Source organism: Cannabis sativa, unplaced genomic scaffold (assembly GCF_029168945.1).
Source record: "Cannabis sativa cultivar Pink pepper isolate KNU-18-1 unplaced genomic scaffold, ASM2916894v1 Contig2, whole genome shotgun sequence".
Lineage (NCBI taxonomy): Eukaryota > Viridiplantae > Streptophyta > Magnoliopsida > Rosales > Cannabaceae > Cannabis > Cannabis sativa.
In genome coordinates, this window is record NW_026870038.1 from 166,116 (window position 1) to 185,831 (window position 19,716).

Consider the following 19,716-nt stretch of genomic DNA (forward strand, 5'->3'; position numbering starts at 1 on the left):
AATAACAAAGTCTAACAGCCCATTACCAAATAACTTAGTACTTAATTAAGTTAACGAGCCTATTGAGTAGTCATTAATGAGGTATGCTTGTTTCAATAGCGGCATTTTAATTAGCAGCAGCGATGATTTACTTTTCATTACTTTGAAGTTCACTTTTTCTTAATATTTTTTCTTTGTGTTTAGTTTATATATGCTTAGCAGCGATGCTTTTGCTAGAATGATTTATAAATTGTATGTTCTTAATTTTGTCATTTGAAATACACAAATGATGTTAAGGTTAGTTTTCTTTCAGATTTCTGAGTGCCTGTAAAGTTTAATCGATCAAGAATCTCATAAATATTAAGGTCTAAACAGTTCAATCATTACACAAGAACCAAGCTATAACTTTTATGTATTGAAAGGATACTGACATAAAGCTCTTCACCATTTTTAGATACAGAGCTGAAAATAACATTAGTAAACGTAGGACTAAAGGCACAACAATATGAAGTCAAAATAAAAGCATAATGATTAAAATAGTGACAAATACTATAACCAAAAAGATACATACCATTATACATCACAACTTACAACATATTTAGCTTCATACAATCATTTCAAAACAAAAAGAATGCATTATTTGTGAGCTAAAGCAGAGAAAATCCATCAAAATGTTGGTTACTAGAAAAGCTAGCCATGATTTTGCTCACCTCTATGGGATTGAAATAGTCAAAGAATAGTTTTAATAATAAAAATTTTGCAGTCATATATAGTTTCATTCTTTCATGCATTCAGACTAGCTAGATAAATGGGATATTTAATTTATCAAATAAGAATAATAAGATCAATATTCTATACAAAGTAAACCAATAAAACAACATGATTTTAGTGCATTGCTTAAGGTTAAGCATTGTTCTTAAGAAATAGTTGTTGACATTAAATTTAATGATAGTGTAACACCAAATTTAATGTGTTGATTAGAGATGCTTACTTCACAAAAAGCAGCAAATACTAACCTTAGAATAATATATAAGCAAAAGCATAGTGAAAAAAGGCTATAAAATCTTCTCTCCTGCTAAATTGTTATGTGCAATATAAAAATATGAGAGAATAAACACCTTCTATTAGAGTTAATCTCACATTGTTCATGTGTGAAAATAAAAACGATATATAAGATGAATGAGCTATTTTTTTCAAATTTTAACATGGTATCAGAGTCGCTTGTGATCCGTTGTGAGCCTAAAATATCGCAGGTCCAAAAAGACGAGCCATAAAAAGAGTCGCTTGTGATCTGTAGTAAGCCCAAAGTGTCGGCGGTTCAAAAAGACAAGTCAAACTAAAAACTTCTGTTGTCTCCCAGCCAATGTGTGTCAATTTTCAGTGTTGCGGTCTTTGATCTATTTTAAATTCACAAATTTAATGGGTACTATAAGTAAGAATTGTCACATGCATGCATGTGTGAGTGGGACATTGTGACCCATGATCATCTATTATTCGACTCTCCTTAGTTTTGGAGAGTTTTACAACATATAATTAAGAGTTGGCTTGGGAGTGGCCTAGCTTCTTTGAAAAACTTCGGAATTGGCTTAGATTAAAGAGACCAATAAAACTCATTTTTGATATATTCTATGTTGGATATTTGAGAAAATATATAAAACTTTAAAGTTAAGCTAAAACTAGTACAGGAGAAAAAGTTATTTTGATAAAATATTTATCCTCAAAAATACAAAGGAGTTGTAATTGTTTTGGAGGGGAGTTCCCTTTATGTTTGCATTTAGCTCGGTTTGATTAATAGAAATTTTATTTTAAAAAAACATATAGTCAATCTGATCATCAAGTAAGTTATAACATTGTACAATGCATGCATGCATGTCAAATTCATCTTCTCTGTTGGCAAACTAGAGACGACGGTGACCTGGTCCCGACCTTACTAGCTAGCATCGAAGGTGTACTAATCAATAAATTCCTAAACCCTACTTTCTCTTCTGACAAAATCAACCAAGCTTAACCGGTCACGACATGTTGTTGATATTGATCGAGTTTCGGTAACTTTAAAAAAAAATTCTCTTTAACTTTTGTTTTTTTTAGCTTTGGTACTCATGACTCCATACATATTTTATTGAAAATTGTAAAATTTTAACATATTTATAAAAATATAGAAAATAATTAATTTATAATAGATATTCACCTCTTCGTGTGAAATAAAATCTAACTTATTCGTCACTAATAATAATAATAATAATAATATAAAAATTTAAATCAAAATATTGTACCATTAGACTCCGAATTATAAAGAGGAATTAACTAATTACCTCATTCTTTTATTTATTTTTTAAAACATGTGATTCATCTATCTCACTAATAAAATTAATCAGATCTCAATAATACCTAATATTATGAATATTGCAAATGATCAAACTAACAAAAACAGTGACAAACAGGACGACCTTCACTTTTACAAAAACCTCCTTTCTCATTACATGACAGCTTATGGCATTCGGCATTGCAATTAGAAGGATCTGAGTATGAATGAGGACATAAATCGGGACGCCATGTGCTTTTACAACATGAGAGAAGCTTATGAGGATCTTCACCTAGAGTACCATTGAACCCTCTACCTTCACACTCCAAACCTTGATAAATAAAACAAAACAAAAATGTATATTGTAAGTAATAATATAAAACATATATATATATATATATATACTAAGATTTTTTCAAGAAAAAATAAAATTGAGACGAACCAAAGGAAAAAATGAAAACTCCCACAAGAAGAACAAGAGATAGAACTTGAAATTTGGCCATTCTTTCTATAATTTTCTTGCTTTTTCTTTTAGATTCCTATAATTTATTTTAGGTCTATGAAAATATGCTAACTACCTACTCATTCTTATATACAGCTGAAGAAATGAAATTATTTAATTAAATTTTTGTGTTTTGTATTTTAAATTTGCCAAAATTAGTTATGTATTTAAGTTCCCATATGATCAATTGAACTTGATATATATCAACTTTGTATACATAGAATTAAGACTATACGTATATAGTACTAGTTAACAAAGAAGTTTTTTACATTTTATTGGAGTAAAATATATATATGTAAGTTTTATATGGTATTACATGGGTACATTTTCCTTCTATAATTTTCAATTTGCTTTTGATAAAAGGAATATCCAATCTTTATGATCCAATTTAGTATCTACATACAATATACAACATTCAATTCTCATATATTCTCATATTATTATATATGTATACTTGTTTTTACTCTTTATGGAAATATGCATAGCAAAACCCAAACCTAAGCTAATTTAGATTGTATATATTGTAATTAACTGAGAATTTTATTTTTATTTTTAATTATAAATATATATATATCTATATATATGAAAGAACAAAGCAAGCTACAGCTATTCAATTTCCATGTATATACTCATTTTTATTCTTTAGAAAAAATAGTAATTATTATATAGCTGAGAATTTGTTATATGCATCCTTACTATATTATATATGTATATAAAAAGAAAGAAAAAAAAAAGCAAGCTAATTAGATTATACATTTAAGTAATTATATAACTGAGAATTTGTTTTTCAATTTTATACATATGCAAGAAAGAAAGAAGCTAGCTGCAATACAACCATTCAATTTCCATATGTGTACTTGTTTTTATTTCTTTCAAAATATGCTTAGTTGGACATTCTTTAATTGTGGTCTGAATTAAAAGAATATTCTTTTTAGATTCTTTATTTTATTTTATTTTTGACTTTTTTAATTTGAATTTGGGCTGAAGTTTTAGGCTCTTTTTTGGGCTGAAGTTTGGGCTTTAAGATTCTAAAAATATTAATTTTTATATTTTGGTTTCAAATTGCCACTTTTTTTTTTGAAGGAAACTTGTGCGTCATTAGAGAAATAGTCATCGGACTTGGCATTGTCACCGGTAAAATTACCGGAAAAATCACCAAGAAACCAGTTTCTTGGTGATTTTTCCCAGCGACAATGCTAATTCTAACAAATTTTTCGGCGCCGGCAGCAACTCCGGCGACTTTTCCGGCACCGGCGGCTACTCCGACGAATTTTCCGGTGCCGGCAGTAAATTTCGGTGACTTTTCCAGCACGAGTGACAACTTCGGCAATCACTATAGTTTTATTTGTTTTATTTTTTTAAAAAAAATAAATATGAAGGGAATTTTAATATTTTTTATGGTAATTTAATTAAGTTTTTATTTTTTATGAATTTTGAATTCAGATTTCTTTTTAATGTTTTAAATGGTTTTTTTTTAGAAAAAAAAAACCATATTTTTAGTTTGATTGGTTAGATAATGCCATATTTAGTGACATTTACTTTTTATGCCATATTTATCATAACCTTAATAATTTTTCCCATATTTTTAAAAATAGCCCTTTTCTAATATTTTAGACCTAGTATTTTTTAGATCGGATTCATCTAATATTCAGGCCCGGCCCTGGGCATAGGCGGGCTAAGCCTGTGCCTAGGGCCCACCTAGTCCAGGGGCCCAAAAGAAAAATTTCTCTTTTGAAATTATATAATTTTTTTTACTGATTTTAAAAAATACCACATTTTTTCTAAATAAGAGCCCAAAATAATTTTTTTTTATGGCCCACTAAATTTCAGGGCCGGCCCTGCCAATATTTTAGATCTAGTATTTATTGGATTGGATAGTTTCGAAGAAAAGGCTTGTCCTCTTATCATGAATTGTGTGAAGCGTGTCTCTTATTCAGTCTTGCTTAATGGGAGCCCTCTTAACATATAACTAAACTTGATCTTACCAACGCTCATTTATAATAATCGGTCATAATTTTTTTTTGAAAGCAATAAATAAATTCATTGAAAATATAATAACGTTATACAAGCTAGTTATGGTCATGTTCATCAAATAAATACTATACATGTCATGATTATCACGATATTTCTATATATCCAACAAAAACCTGGATCATCATATCTAGCCAAACAAGTTGTTCATCCATCCGAAGAGCATGCACAACTAATCCATGAGCAACACAGATTAGGAACACTCTTGGAAATCTAGATGACAAACTTGTAAAAACTTTAAACAATGATCTTAAAATCATTATCGTGGGGAAACTTCATTGAAAAATAAATCACAGTTGTAAAATCTTGGTAATAGATTGCAATCTAATGTCAGCGTCCCGCAAATTGTTTTAAAAACTTGTTATCCTTTCTCTGAAAGCTTGAAGGGACATTAGTATTTTAACTACACATAAACAAACTATACATTAGTAGGATAAAACATAAAAATAATAAATAAATAAATATTATTGTAAATTTATTCTTTTAAATAACCAAATAAGCATCAATAGACAAAAATTATAGAAATTACAAACAATAGTTACCATAAATAAAATATTTCCAACCCGAAAAACCTAAAAAGAAAATGTAAAAAAACTTATCTTATTAAATACAATTAGTGTCTGTAGTAGATCCACGAGCATTCAGTAAATCGTTTAAATAATTTTTATAACTCTAATAACATCAATAATTTATAAGTCAAATAATTTAATAACTTAAAATTGTAATTAATAATAAAAGTAATAAAATAATAGCTAACTCATGTAACAATATACAAAACATACTTCAGATTAAGTAATTTAAAATAAATATCATGTTATATATTAAACAAATAAATATTAAAATAATATTTTAAAGACTAATTAATTGACACAAATATAAACAATAATAACTGCAAATGACACATAGAGGAATTCACTATATAAAAGAAAAAAGTGTAACATATATAATAAAATAATACATACATTATAAGTTCAATAAAAAACTTGATAAAATAAAATAAATATTAATTTTTAAAAAATAATAAAAAATTCCAAGATGTGGAGATTAATTTTTACTAAAAATGTAAAATAACTGTCATCATAATAACTATTTGTTTACTATTTCAAAAACTAAATAATAATAATAATAATAATAATAATAATAATAATAATAATAATAATAATAATAATAATAATAATAATAATAATAACTGCTTGGTACTAAGAGATTCCAAACAATTGGAAGATGGTTTGTAGTAACAGCATGGAGAAGTTGTTCATTGGATCCATATATAGTATTTAATGTTGAGAATTGAGATCAAAAGTTTGATATTAAATTAATCACTAACAATAATATCATGTTTGTCCTTAATTTATATGGCAATAAACAAAATATATATAATAAGCAATTAACATATATATATTAATCTGTTACCAGATTTTCATGGCCATGAATGACCGAAAGATCTTCCGAGTAAAACCACAGCAACCGACTCCATCTCAAACCACTCAAACCACGCTTCTCCCATAATTATTTATAAACAATAAATTAAATAATTACTGCACTATATTATCTTTATATATTACTAAGTACTTAATTTTGTAATTATCGAGTAATAACTAATAAAGATCTTCAATTCAAATGAGTAGTTATATTATAACAAATTCTTATTTTTAAAAAAAAAAAGATAGACGAATATGTTTTTAAAATCTGATATATATTGTCCTTAACAATATAGGATTATGTATATATCTTTTTTCCAATAGGAATACTATTTATACGTGGATTATATATAGCACTATAGTATATAAACACTCTCATACGTATTATATAAATTAAGTACTGCAGTTATACTTTCAATATATATATAATAGAATTAATCACCTGATCTATCCTTAATTCTCTTCTTCTCATTTTTCTTCTACGTACGTACGTACCTATACTATACTATAATACAATAAACAAAAAAGTGAAAAAGATGGCGCATGTTCAGGTTGCAAATGGCGTGAGGAGCTCACTCTATGTTGGTGATCTCCATCCCTCACTAAATGAAACACAGCTTTTTCAATTGTTTAGCCAAATGGGTCAACTCATTTCCGTTCGTGTCTGCAGAGATTTGATCTCAGGACGATCCCTCGGTTATGGCTATGTTAATTTTAGTAATCCGCAAGATGCTTCTCGAGCAATGAATGTCATGAATTTTCGGGTTGTTAACAGTAAGCCAATTAGAATAATGTATTCTAATCGGGACCCGAGTATTCGAAAGAGCGGAACTGGCAATATATTTATTAAAAACTTAGATAAAGGAATTGATTGTAAAGCTTTACATGAAACATTTTCAAGCTTTGGCAACATTTTGTCGTGCAAGATAGCTACAGACGTTTGGGGTCAGTCTAAAGGATACGGTTTTGTTCAATTTGAGAGTGAAGAGGCTGCACAGTGTGCTATCGAGAAGCTTAACGGGATGTTATTTAATGACAAACAAGTTTTTATTGGACCTTTTGTTCGGAAAGAGAAAAGAAAATTCAACAATATTTATGTAAAGAACTTTTCTCGATCTTTGAATGAAGATGATTTAAGCAACATTTTTGGTGAATATGGAAGTATTACCAGTGTAATAATTATGAGAGACGGAAAAGGAAATTCAAAAGGTTTTGGGTTTGTGAACTTTGAAGACGCCGATGATGCAGCTCGAGCCGTTGATGGTGTTAATGGAAAGAAGTTTGATGAGAAAGAGTGGTATGTTGGGAAGGCCCAGAAAAAAGGTGAAAGAGAAATGGAATTGAAAGAAAAATTTGAGCACAAAAATAAAAGAGTAAATCAGTATGTTAATCCTATGCATCCATTGTGTGCTCCAGGTGTTGGACAACAACTATACTATGGTGCTATGATTCCTCCCCAACCCGAGTTTGGGTTTGGGTTTGGGTACAACCAGCAATTACTCCCAGCTAGAACAGGGCTTGTACAACAAAATGGGCAACCTCCACTTATGCAGCCTCCACAGATGTCCACAGCAGAACAACAGAGGAGATTGGTGGGAAACAAGTTGTATCCACTTGTGGAGCAATTGGAGCATAAAAATGCAGCTAAAGTCACTGGCATGCTTCTAGAGATGGACCACACACAGCTTCTGCACTTGCTCAACTCACCTCATGCCTTGAAAGCCAAAGTTGCTGAAGCTATCTATGTTTTGAGGAATGACAACCTTCTTGTTTCTTAGAGTTTAATTTCTAGGATTATTAGCACCATGCCAATTCAACATCTCAATTTTAAAATTTTCTTCTTAGTTTTTTAGTTTCTGCTCATTGAGCTTTTTTAGTCTTATATAAAATTTTATTAGGATATAACTCTATCATAGAATTTATCATATATAATTATGCAATACATTATACATGTAAATTATTTCATTAATTACATACATGAATTTATTATCTTTCTACTTCTACTTCCAAAAGGAATTAAGTTCATTTTGTTTTTGTTTTGTTTTTCAGTCTATGAATTTAAATATAAAAAGTTGCATTCTCATAAATCCAATGGAGCCCTCTTGTGGATCTTTATGAGGAAAAATATGCTCTGCTCTAATTTTGATTTTAATAAAACTAAACTATTGCACAGTAAATGTGCCTTATAATATATGCAGCTCAACTCAAGTAAAGAGTCTTAGCAAAAGGGATTAGTTATTAATCCTAATTAATTAATCACCTAAACTTACAATCTATATGGTCATTGTTTAGAGCAACTGTAAGGAGACACTATAATTTAGATTTGGTTTATATAATTTATTGGGTAAATACTATTTTGAATCCTGTATTTTGCAAAAATTACTAATTAGACTTTCTGTTTTGTTATATGAAAAAATAGACCCTGTATTTTCTAAAATTGTACAATATAACCCTGAACTAATTTTTTGTCAAAATAAAACTTAATAATAATCTAATCTAGAGATGTTATGACAAGACTGGTTAAATTTTCTGTATTTGTTCGTATTAAAAATTATCTTAAAGTTGGTTATATTAAAAAATAAAATTGTTGAAAATATAGCTCAAGGTCCTATTTTTACCATTTTGAAAAATATAGGGTCCATTTTGTCATTTAACAAAACAGAGAGTCCAATTGGTAACTTTTGCAAAATATAGGGTCCAAAATGGTATTTACCCTAATTTATCCAACGTAACAATAAACTTGACAGCATATATGTCGTGTGGTTACAGTGCACGACATATATGCAGTGGCACCAGCATTTATTTTTAATAATAATAATAATAATTAATTATTATTATTATTATTTAATTTACATTTATAGATATTGATATTATTATTATTTATAAGATTAAAAATATTATTTTTACAATGCATTCTCTTAAAATTTGATTTAAAAATTCTCTTATATGCTAAAATAGATAGGAGGTGCATCAGTAGACCCCTAATGCATTGTAAAATTTTAGTCTATTTTTTTTTTCATGGTCATATGTACATTATCGTTATTTAAGATATCCTGCAAAATTTTAAAAAAAAATTGAAAAAATTTAACATGCCAAAAATGAAATGTAAATTGTTTGTTGCACGATTGATTCTTTTATTTGGAGGGATACATTATAAAAGCACCTTTTTAATTTATTGTGTGTAAATTTAAATGTAAATACTATAATTATTTTTATTTTATTACAAAATTAATATAATAATAAGTAATTTTTTTAGTGTAATTTTTAATGTTGTGGTTGGAGTAAAAATAATTTTTGACACTAAATTTGGTGATAGTGTGACACCAAACTTAGTGTGCTCCTTTAAGATGCTCTTAGTTTTATTTTTTTATTATTAAATAAATAATATAAAAAATAGGAAATATATAATAAAAAGATAGAAAATTTTAAGTTGACATATTTAGAATAGTTAAAATCTGTGCGACACCCTACCATAAGAATTGTATTCTCTCTTTTAAAACCAATAAGCATCATTTTATTAGTGGAGCACTACGATAAATTTAAGTATTTATATCACAAATCAGTTTTTTTTATATAAAAAATTAAATTTCGATTAGCAATCTGGATTAGTGCAATCCGAAAATCCACCAACCAATTTAGAAACTTTCTTGAAACTGACCAAAGTAAAGCACAATTTAATCGGTTCAAACTGTCCAAACCAAACTTTTTTTTTGCTCTTTGCAAAATTAAAGACTTCTTTGTTGTTACAATTTCTTCTCCTCAATCTCCTCAAGTTGAGTTGATTGAAGAGAGAATATTTATTTTATTTCTTTAACATCATTAAAATAATAACAAATTTATATATCAAAACATAATTTAAATTTAAATTGATATTATATATACTATAAAAAGTAGAAAGTACTTAACAATATATATAAAGTAACAGTCGGTTTCGGTTTTGTTCGGTCATTTCGGTACCAAAAAAAAATTGACTGTCCAATGACAGTGTTAACCGTGATAGTTTTTTTGACCTTTTAATTTTGGCAGTTTCAATTTTAGCAACGTTCGACTAGTCGATTGAATGGTTTAAACAATTTTTAAATTTTATGCTCAGTCCTATCATAAACATAAAAGGGTTACTAAGTCTTGCCATGAAGGGCTAACATGAGACTATTTAATTCAAAAACAAAATCATATGGAAGATTAAGATATATACATATTACCTTCAGGATGGAAGTTGCAAAGACAATGTCTACTGTTAACACTTAATTTGGTTAACCACAATGAGGCCCTTTAAATAAAATTAAAAAAAACATAACTTTTATGAAACTAATGGAAACAACAATAAATAAGAGAGGATACTTTTACATGGTTTTGTAGTTAAATATACATAATTCACGAGTTTATATTATTTTTGAGTTGTAATCCCTCACAGAATACAAGTTATTCAGTACATAATGTAAGAAATACTTAATTTTCTACACACTTATTCTCTCAGGGTGATCACTCTCAAAATTGTTCATCCATTGTCTTGTTGACCATACCCCTATTTATAGGGCTAACAGTTATTCTTTTTGTCTCATCTAAATGACTGTTTATCAAATCGTATATAACTGCCAAATAACTACTACTTTGCCTTATCTGAAAGTAATTTCTTTACCGAGGTGACATACTTATAATACGCTTCAAATTCTTCAATGGTGAACTGAATGGTGAGATAGATATTGCGAAGTACATGTGTTGGAAAAATTCTCATTACAAGAGAGAATAGAAGGATTACAATTAAAATACTCAAAATACAAATAAAAGTATTTCATCAAGATTACAAGAAAGCTAGAGAAGAAGAAGAAGGATAACACACAAAAAGCTTGACCAAGGCTCAAGGACCTTTGTCCTAAAAGTCATTTCCTCCCTCATATGGACACTTAGGGAAACTCTAGAAATGCTCTTTAAGGATTTATCAAGCCTCGTATGCTCAGCCTAGTGTCTAAGGATGAGCATATCCTCACAAGGTTCTAACCACAACAAATGGTTTCAACCACTTCTCATAAAAGTAAACAATATGGCCTCTATTTATAGAGCTTTCACTCTCATGTGAACATGAATGACCACCATAAAGCCCTTGGATGTTACCAATCATAAATTGGGCATTTATGTTATTAATTGGGAAATTTGGAGGAGTTTTGGGCTGTTACAAAGGCTCTCAAACTTTCAAAAACGTGGGCAATAATATGCTGAAAAAAACAGTAACTAGTTACTAGTTACCATTTTTTCAGCTTTGGCCAATTCTTTTCCAAAGTGTTCCAAATCATTCCCACTTGATTTTGAACCATTTATACACCTTATAAATGAATAAATTAAGTCTCCAACAACAATATTTTCAATAACTATCATTCATTCACATTCATAAACAATTAGTAACATCTTTAACTAATTTAAGAGTGAAAAAAGAGATGAGAGTTACATATTTAAGTGATCATCAATTTAAAGGATTTGCAACTCCTATTTTGAGATCATTCTACACAAATTTTGTAACTCCATAATGTATGTTACAATTTAACAAAATTAATACTTTGTCACACTTAATTATTTATAATTTAATTATTTAATCTACATATTATATTATATAAAATAATATAACAACATGTTGAGGCAACCTCCTTGTATTTGTTGTTTTAAATAAATCTTATGATAGCTCTTAAATTTCTTAAGACTGTATCTTTTGTGCTTTTAGGATCAGTCTTCTCATATCATTCACATTATTTTTCGATATGACTCGTCTTATCTTTATGTGTCCTTGCCTCTCTCTTTATAAAATACTTGTTCCGTTGTTTTAGTTAAGTCCGAGATGAACTTCGTCTTTGTTGTCTCGATAATTACTACCTCTCCAATTAATAATTTATACTTTTGACTTAGCCTTAATAAATTGTTATAGCGAGACTTAAGTATAGAATTAATTATAGCACATTTCGAAGTGATATAATTATCACGTTCTTCTTTATTTATATATTTATTTTATTTTTGAGCTTATATCCACGTATTGTATTCATATTTATTACTCGAAATATGGTTATAACATCTCTATAATCCTTAGATCTCACTGAAAACACAACAATCACTTCTTGTGCTTGCCAAAGAATAAGAGGAATGTTTTGTGAAGGTTCGGTTCATGCATCTTCCATCTAAATAACCAATAATTGAAACAAGAATAAGATACATTAGAGAATATGCTAGACAATTGAGAAAATAAAGTATTTTATCTTAGTGATGAAATAGATCATTTAATAAATATTACACTAGAGCATTTACATGAGTTTCTCTACGATATTTTTCAAAATATTTTACTAAAATTTTACTCTGTTTATTTTACCTAAACTTTTACATTTCATCATACATTAACTTTTTTATCTTTTATCTACAATCATTTTGTTAATTTCATTTTTGGCATATTTAATTGACAAAAATATTTTATTATTCTTTGTATATTTCGGCTGGCATATATTGATATGGTTTCCCTATTTGTGTATATCTAAACTTGGAAGGAAAGTTGACTAGCTTTCCTATTTATGGAAATTGAGGTAAATATGGTAAGTTTTGATTACACATTGATTCTTTGCTAACCAGCTGTTATTCTGATCTTGTGTTGAGTTTTCCATTTTCTAAGATCAGGTTTCTTGAAGAGAAAACCGGAGCTAAACTTTCCTTTTCTATAAATTCTATTTCAAGAAAAAGTAGGGTTTCAATGTGCATTTACATTCCCTAAAATTAAAAGGGTTAAACTGTTGAGGTCAGATTTTATTTCAATATGTATCTCTTTACATATGATCATTTAACAAAATCAATAATTGTGATGTGAGCTTTTTGATTTTATTTCAGATTGTATTTTTTGGGGGGAGTGGGGAAATTTTCTTATACTGTATTGGAAACAAGTTTGATAGCATAGAGAGCTTAGATTGACGATCATGGCGAAAATGGTGAGATTCTGTGATTTGCCAAAGGAAATAATTGAGAATATCATGTTGTGGGTGCCTGCCAATTCTCTAGTACAATCTAAAGTTGTGAACAAGTTTTGGTATTCTCTTATTTCGGGTTTGATTAACGACCCGAAATTTGTTTCCAACCACCTCCTCATTACCAAAAACCAATCCTCTACATCCTTACTCTTCAAATGGCTTTCCCACCATGTCGATCATAGCTTGATCGCATACAAATTGTTGACTGTAAACTATGATGATCGTGGTGAGGACGATCCTCTTATGTCTGTCATGGAACCTCTAAGTATACATTTGCCAGAACCTATTGGTGATGAAAGCTTTTGGTATAGTGGTTATCACTGTGATGGGCTAATTGTTTTAGTAAATGATGTTGGAACAATGGCGTTATGTAATCCTGCTTTGAAAGAATTCATGTTTCTCCCACAACCAGGGAACTTTATAATTGAAGGGTCTCCTAGATTTCCTAATGGTGTTGTGGGATTTGGATTTGATTCTTTAAATAATGATTACAAATGTGTTGCCATTTGGTGCCATAACAAATGCAAAGTTGAGGTTTACACAATGAGTTCCAATTATTGGAGAAAGATTAGCATGTCTCAAGACATTGTAAATATTATAATGTCTAATGTTCTAGGCAGCCATTTATATTGGGAAGGAGTTTGTTACTAATTGGGGCATGATTTAGACAATTATTATTATGACTTTATCCTCAGTTTTAATTTGAGTAACGAGAAATTCCATCTCATACATTTGCCACGCTTTGAATATTGGGACTTCACTACTTATTTCATCGAGATTTTAGTGTGGAACGATTCGGTTGTACTGCTATGGAGAGATGACAGAGAGAATATTCTTCGTATCTTCACAATGGATGTTGCTGAAGATGCTTCTTGTTCTTGGACCAAATATGAGTATGTTGGAGATGGACCACTGGAAAATATTTGTTTCGGGGTACCGATTCGGAAGAATGGTGAGATTCTAATGGAAGTAAAGAAAGATGGGCATAAACAGTTGGTGTCTTTTAACAGTCATACACAAAAGATAAGAAATGTTGTTTGTGATGTAGATAGTACCAGTCTTTTAGGATTGAGGGATTGTTTCTTTGTAAAGAGTCTGGTTTCTGTTAGGAGGAGGAGGAGGAGGTGAGGTGAGGTGATATTGGAGCCTCAAAGTTATGGAAGAAACTAAAAATTGTAATGGCATGTTATGTTACTACTATCTTATATTATTTATATCACTCTTAATATATGCATGTATGTATTTTCTCAATATTATTTTAGTGTAATTTTTGATGTTTTAGTTGGAGTGGAAATAAATTTTGATACATAAATTGGTGAATTTCATATTACAACCTCTTAGTTAAGTTTTGTGCTCGAAAATAGTTATTAGAGTATTTTTTTCAATTATTTTTCATAGTGGTATTTGTTATATTCACAATATCATTACTGTAAATTTTTTAAAAATTTCGAATAATTTACAATACCGAAAATAGGTTTGAAGTTTTTTGAACACGCGTAGTAAACTGGAATATTAAGAACTATGTTTCTAGTACTATAAATTATATAGAATTTTTTAAAAATTTACAAAAATGATATTGTAATTATAACGAATATCGTTATGAAAAAAATATTCCTACATGTAATTTCGAGCGTAGAGGTTGGCAAAAAGATTGTAATAAAAAGTTGTAATTATCATTTTTAAAAAAATGGTGTTAGTGTATAAGTGGGTTCAATGAGCTTGAAAAGAAGCATTCTTCTCCAACCTTATCCAGTGTTACCATAATGATCTGAAGAAGAAGAAGAAGAAAGAAGATAAATGATAAGAGCTAAGAACTAGGGATGTAAACGGGCGGATCGGGGCGGTGATTGCTCCTCCACTCTCATTTCTGCTTCCTAAACTTACCCCATACCTGTTTACATTAAAGTAGTCGAGGACGGGAAGGGAATTACCCTACAGGAGAAGAATTTCCATTGGGTACCCATTAATATTACATATATATTTTTGAAAAAAAAAATAACGTCTCAAAGAAAATTAAAAAAACATCATTAAAACAACAAACATTAGTGAAATAGTGTGTATAGTAAATAAAATTAATAAATACAAAATTATAATCGAAAATAAGTGGTTAAGTGTCATTTTTTTAAAAGAAGTAGTATGATTATTAATAGGGCATTTTACAATTTTGAATACATTATTTTAATTAATTACAAAATATGTGCAAAAAAACTTATTATCATTTTCTCATACACTTTTATATATAATTAAAAACTTTTTTTTAATTTTTTTTATAATATATATATATGGTAATAATTATTGATTAGTATATATATGGTAATATTGGTTATGTTTATTTTTATGTTTACAATTATAATAAACATACTAATAATATAAAACATTTTATCTATGTGTTTATTGGCTATGTTTATTTTTATGTTTACAATTAAAATAAACATACTAATAATATAAAATATTTTATATATGTGTTTATTTTATTTTCTATTAATTAAACATACTAATTTAATAAACAAAATAATAATATTCACATAAGTTTATTATATCACTCTACGTGTGTTATGTTTATTTTTTTTAGTAATTTTTTAGAAAATAAATAATATATATATAATTGTTTATCTTTATCTTTTTCTTTGTTTATTAATTGTGTCGTGTTTATTTTTTTTAATTAAATAATTTTTGAAATTTATAAAGTTATGTTCGTTTATTTATTTTTTGATGTAAGAATTATACTTCAATAGAAAACTCGTTCACTAACTCATTAGAAAATAATCAATATATAGAAACAATAGAAAGAAAATATACTTTTTTTTATTAGTATAGTAGAAATTGACTATGTCTATTTTTATGTTTACAATTATAATAAACATACTAATAATATAAAATACTTTGTATATATATGTTTATTTTGTTTTTTATTTATTAAACATACTACTTTAATAAACAAAATAATAATATTCACATACGTTTATTATATACATTAATGTTTATAATTTTGATATTGTATTTTATTAAAAAAAAAAATCTTATTAAATTATAATAATTCATACTAAAATAGATAATAAACATTTATCTTTTAATAAAAAAATATTTAACTTGTTTATTTTTATAAATCTGTTTAATTAATTTTACGAAATTGTTTATTTTGAGGTTTAATAAACATATTAAAAATGTATGGTTTCATGTAATAAGTTTTCAAAATGTATAAATTTTTAAAATAATTTTTTTTTGCACATTTTTTGTAATTATTTTGTTTTTGTTGTACATTTATGAAAAAAGCCCTTATTAATATCCATCATCACAAGTATTTTTGTGAAAACTAAAATATCTAATTAATGTAATCAATAAAAAGCCTAAATCATAAAATTATTTTAATTGTACTAATTATAATTTTAAAACTTAAATATATACATATATCTTATCGAGGCCCATACCTATCCCTCAAAATTCGACCTCAACCCACCTCATTACGCGGATACCCAAACCCGCGGATGTAATTGTCATCATTAAACTAAGAACAGAGCGAAAACCCCAAAACTTTTAGAACCGCCCCTTGGACTTGTCCGAAGTGGCCACCAATCCCAGCCGCCCAATCTCTCTAAATGGGACCCACATCACTTACCATCCCAACCGTCGAAACCCACCGCAACGCTCTCCATTTGGTCCCCCATTGCTCGGTTCATCGTTGACGCTTTTCGTAAGAATCAGTCCCATTGGGGGCCACCTATCGTTTTCGAGCTCAGGAAGCTCCGAAGTGTCACCCCTGAACTTGTGGCTAAGGTCCTTAAGCTACAAACTGAACCAGCTTTTAGCTTCAAAGTTCTCCCATTTGGCTGGTAAGCAAAAATGTTACAAGCATAACTATATTCTCATGTTAAACTAAGATTGTTTAATTTTTTTTTTTTTTTGTATAATGGGATAATGGATGCTTTAATTAAAATGGGTTATTTCGATTTGGCTTTGTCTGTTTATGAGGATTTTAAGGATGATGATTTGGTGGAGGAGAGGAGAGTGTTACTTTCATGATTTTGATAAAGGGTCTTTGCAGGTTTGGAAGGAAATGAAGAGTGACAGAGTTGAACCTGATGTTATAGCTTATACAACTATCATCAATGGTTTGTTGAGAAGGGTTATGAATTGTTTCAGGAGATGAAGGAGAGGGGACATTGGTTCAGGCTGTTTTAGTAGATGGGAGAGTTGGATAGGCTTGTGATTTGTTGAAGAATTTGATGGATTCAGGGTAATGTTAATCGAGTTGACAAGGCACACAAACTCTGAGAGTTTTAATCCCATTGTGGTGTCTTATGCAGAGATGAAAAAAATGGATGAGTTTTATGAGTTGCTTGTGCAGATGAAGAAGTTGGGATCTTCTGTCATGGATGATCTTGCCGAATTCTGGCAATGGAAGTGTTTGAGGACTTGAAAGTCAGAGGTTATTATATTGTTTTGCAATCTACAATAACCTGATGGAGGCTTTCCATAGAATTGGGATGGAAACTAAAGCACTGTCACTTTTGGATGAAATGAAAGATATGAATGTTTAGCCAGACTCATCAACGTATATTATTGCAATCGAGTGTTTTTGTTGAAGATGGGAATGTTAAAGAGGCTTGTGCTTGCTGCAATAAGATAATCAAGATGTCTTGTGTGTTAAGAGTCATTATCAAATCTAGAATATGTTAGAATATTTTAAAATATTCTAAGAAATTTGTAAGAGAAATTATTCCCTTAGCTTTCTGACTTTTACAGACAAATATCAATCTTCTAACTATTTGAGTAATAAAGTGAAAATATTTTTCACAAATTATGTGCCTCGTCCGCATATGCTTCTATTCCTTGAATAACTTACACAATAATGTTTTCTCAAACTAAGAAATAACAATCGATAACAACTGACTAATCCAATAACAACCGACCGTAAAAATCAACCAATCCAATCTAATTATATCAATTTTTCAGACGTATACACAAATAGGTTTTCATATTATGTCATTGTCTATGTAATCACTCACTTAAGTCTAGACAACTTTAACTTCCTTGTCATTTCTTTCTACATGAACTTAAAAAAGCAAAATGCTTTCAACAGAACTAAATTTTACAAATGAAAAGTATATGACTTCATTTGGTAATTGGTATCATTGTACCATTGCATAAGGAAGAAATTATGTATAATAATCTATTCAGTAAGGAAACCCAACACTGAAACAGGCCGCATTATAAGAAATTTAGTTCAAGAATCCAATTTAGAAGAAACCCATGAGCTGAATGTAGAAAAACTTAAGTATCAATTGATGAAACTCATACAAAAATTGTGAGCACATAATTTAAGTCCTAGTAATAACATCGCATGAGTTCAAAATCAACAACTCTATACTAAGGATTCGATTCAAATGACAGTTTCATAATTGGCCATTAACATAGAAAAATCTTAACTAAGATAAGCAGGAATTTTGATGCGAATAAAGAGCATACTCATGATATAAGCAATGACGAGTGAGGAGATCCCGGCTGAGGCATACGAGACCTTCACGCTCTTCGCTCGATTGCGATCGAGGGAGAGATCCATGAACACAATCCCCACTCCACCCAGCACAAACATGAAACCCGAAGACAAACCCTCGATTATGTACTGCCCGTTCACTCGCCCAGGGAGGAACACCACGGGTCGGACTGCCCCTGTGGCTCTGTCCTGGGTCGATCCGATCCCTGGGGGCTCCACAATGACGTCGTACACGATGCCCGAGACCACCATAAAGTAAGTCAGAAGGACTACGGCGTAGACTGTCATGGGAGAAGGTAAGGTCAAGGTGGGAAGCTTCAGGCGGAGACGCGGTGTCCGGAGAAAACTGTACGGGATCAGACGGAGTGCGTGAAAGAGGGGATCTATAGAGGAGGACGAAGAAGAGTCGCCGGCGCCGGTGACGGAAGAATGGGTATCGGATTTTGGAGCCATTTTGGAGAAGCAAATGGTGTTTGGATCTCAACTCCACTCTTTTTTCTTCTAAATAATAATACAATACAATTTCTCAAAGTTTTTTTTTTTTTTAAATTTGGGAGAGATTCTAATTTGGGATCTCTTTTTTCTAAACATGAAACTATTCTATCATCGTATAAGTAAATACATAGAATAATTTACAGTGTAAATGTATAATAATTTTAATTAATTTTTAAATAAAAATAAAATTTTAATAATTTGAACTAATTAAGAACGGTCACGAAACATTAAATTACTACATAAATTTCAAAATTATAACTTAAGTTATCTACAATCGAAAGTTAAACTTAGATAATTATACAGTAAATTACTCTAATAATAATAATAATTAATAAAACTTTCAGAGTAGATTGAATCTCAGTTGATCGATGATTAGGTGAGACCGCTTGTCGAACGCTTTAGATTAAAGGCTAATTCGAATTTGTCTCCGAGTGTTTGATATGTACTAAATTTTTCCTGAATTTTTCAAGTTATTAAAAAAATTTCCGAACTATTAAGAT

General features: G+C 29.2%; 2 protein-coding genes and 1 pseudogene across 2 annotated transcripts; 2 read left to right on the plus strand and 1 right to left on the minus strand.

The window, feature by feature from the left end:
* Positions 1-6,635: 6,635 nt before the first annotated feature.
* On the plus strand, positions 6,636-8,653 carry LOC133033038 (polyadenylate-binding protein 2-like). Its single transcript, XM_061107573.1, has one exon. The coding sequence runs from the start codon at positions 6,772-6,774 to the stop codon at positions 8,011-8,013; it is 1,242 nt and encodes a 413-aa protein (XP_060963556.1). The 5' UTR covers positions 6,636-6,771; the 3' UTR covers positions 8,014-8,653.
* Positions 8,654-13,202: 4,549 nt separating this feature from the next.
* LOC133033006 (F-box protein CPR1-like) lies at positions 13,203-14,900 on the plus strand (annotated as a pseudogene).
* Positions 14,901-18,435: 3,535 nt separating this feature from the next.
* Positions 18,436-19,307, minus strand: LOC133029055 (uncharacterized). The gene has a single exon (XM_061107519.1). The coding sequence runs from the start codon at positions 19,172-19,174 to the stop codon at positions 18,650-18,652; it is 525 nt and encodes a 174-aa protein (XP_060963502.1). The 5' UTR covers positions 19,175-19,307; the 3' UTR covers positions 18,436-18,649.
* Between the last annotated feature and the right edge of the window lie 409 nt (positions 19,308-19,716).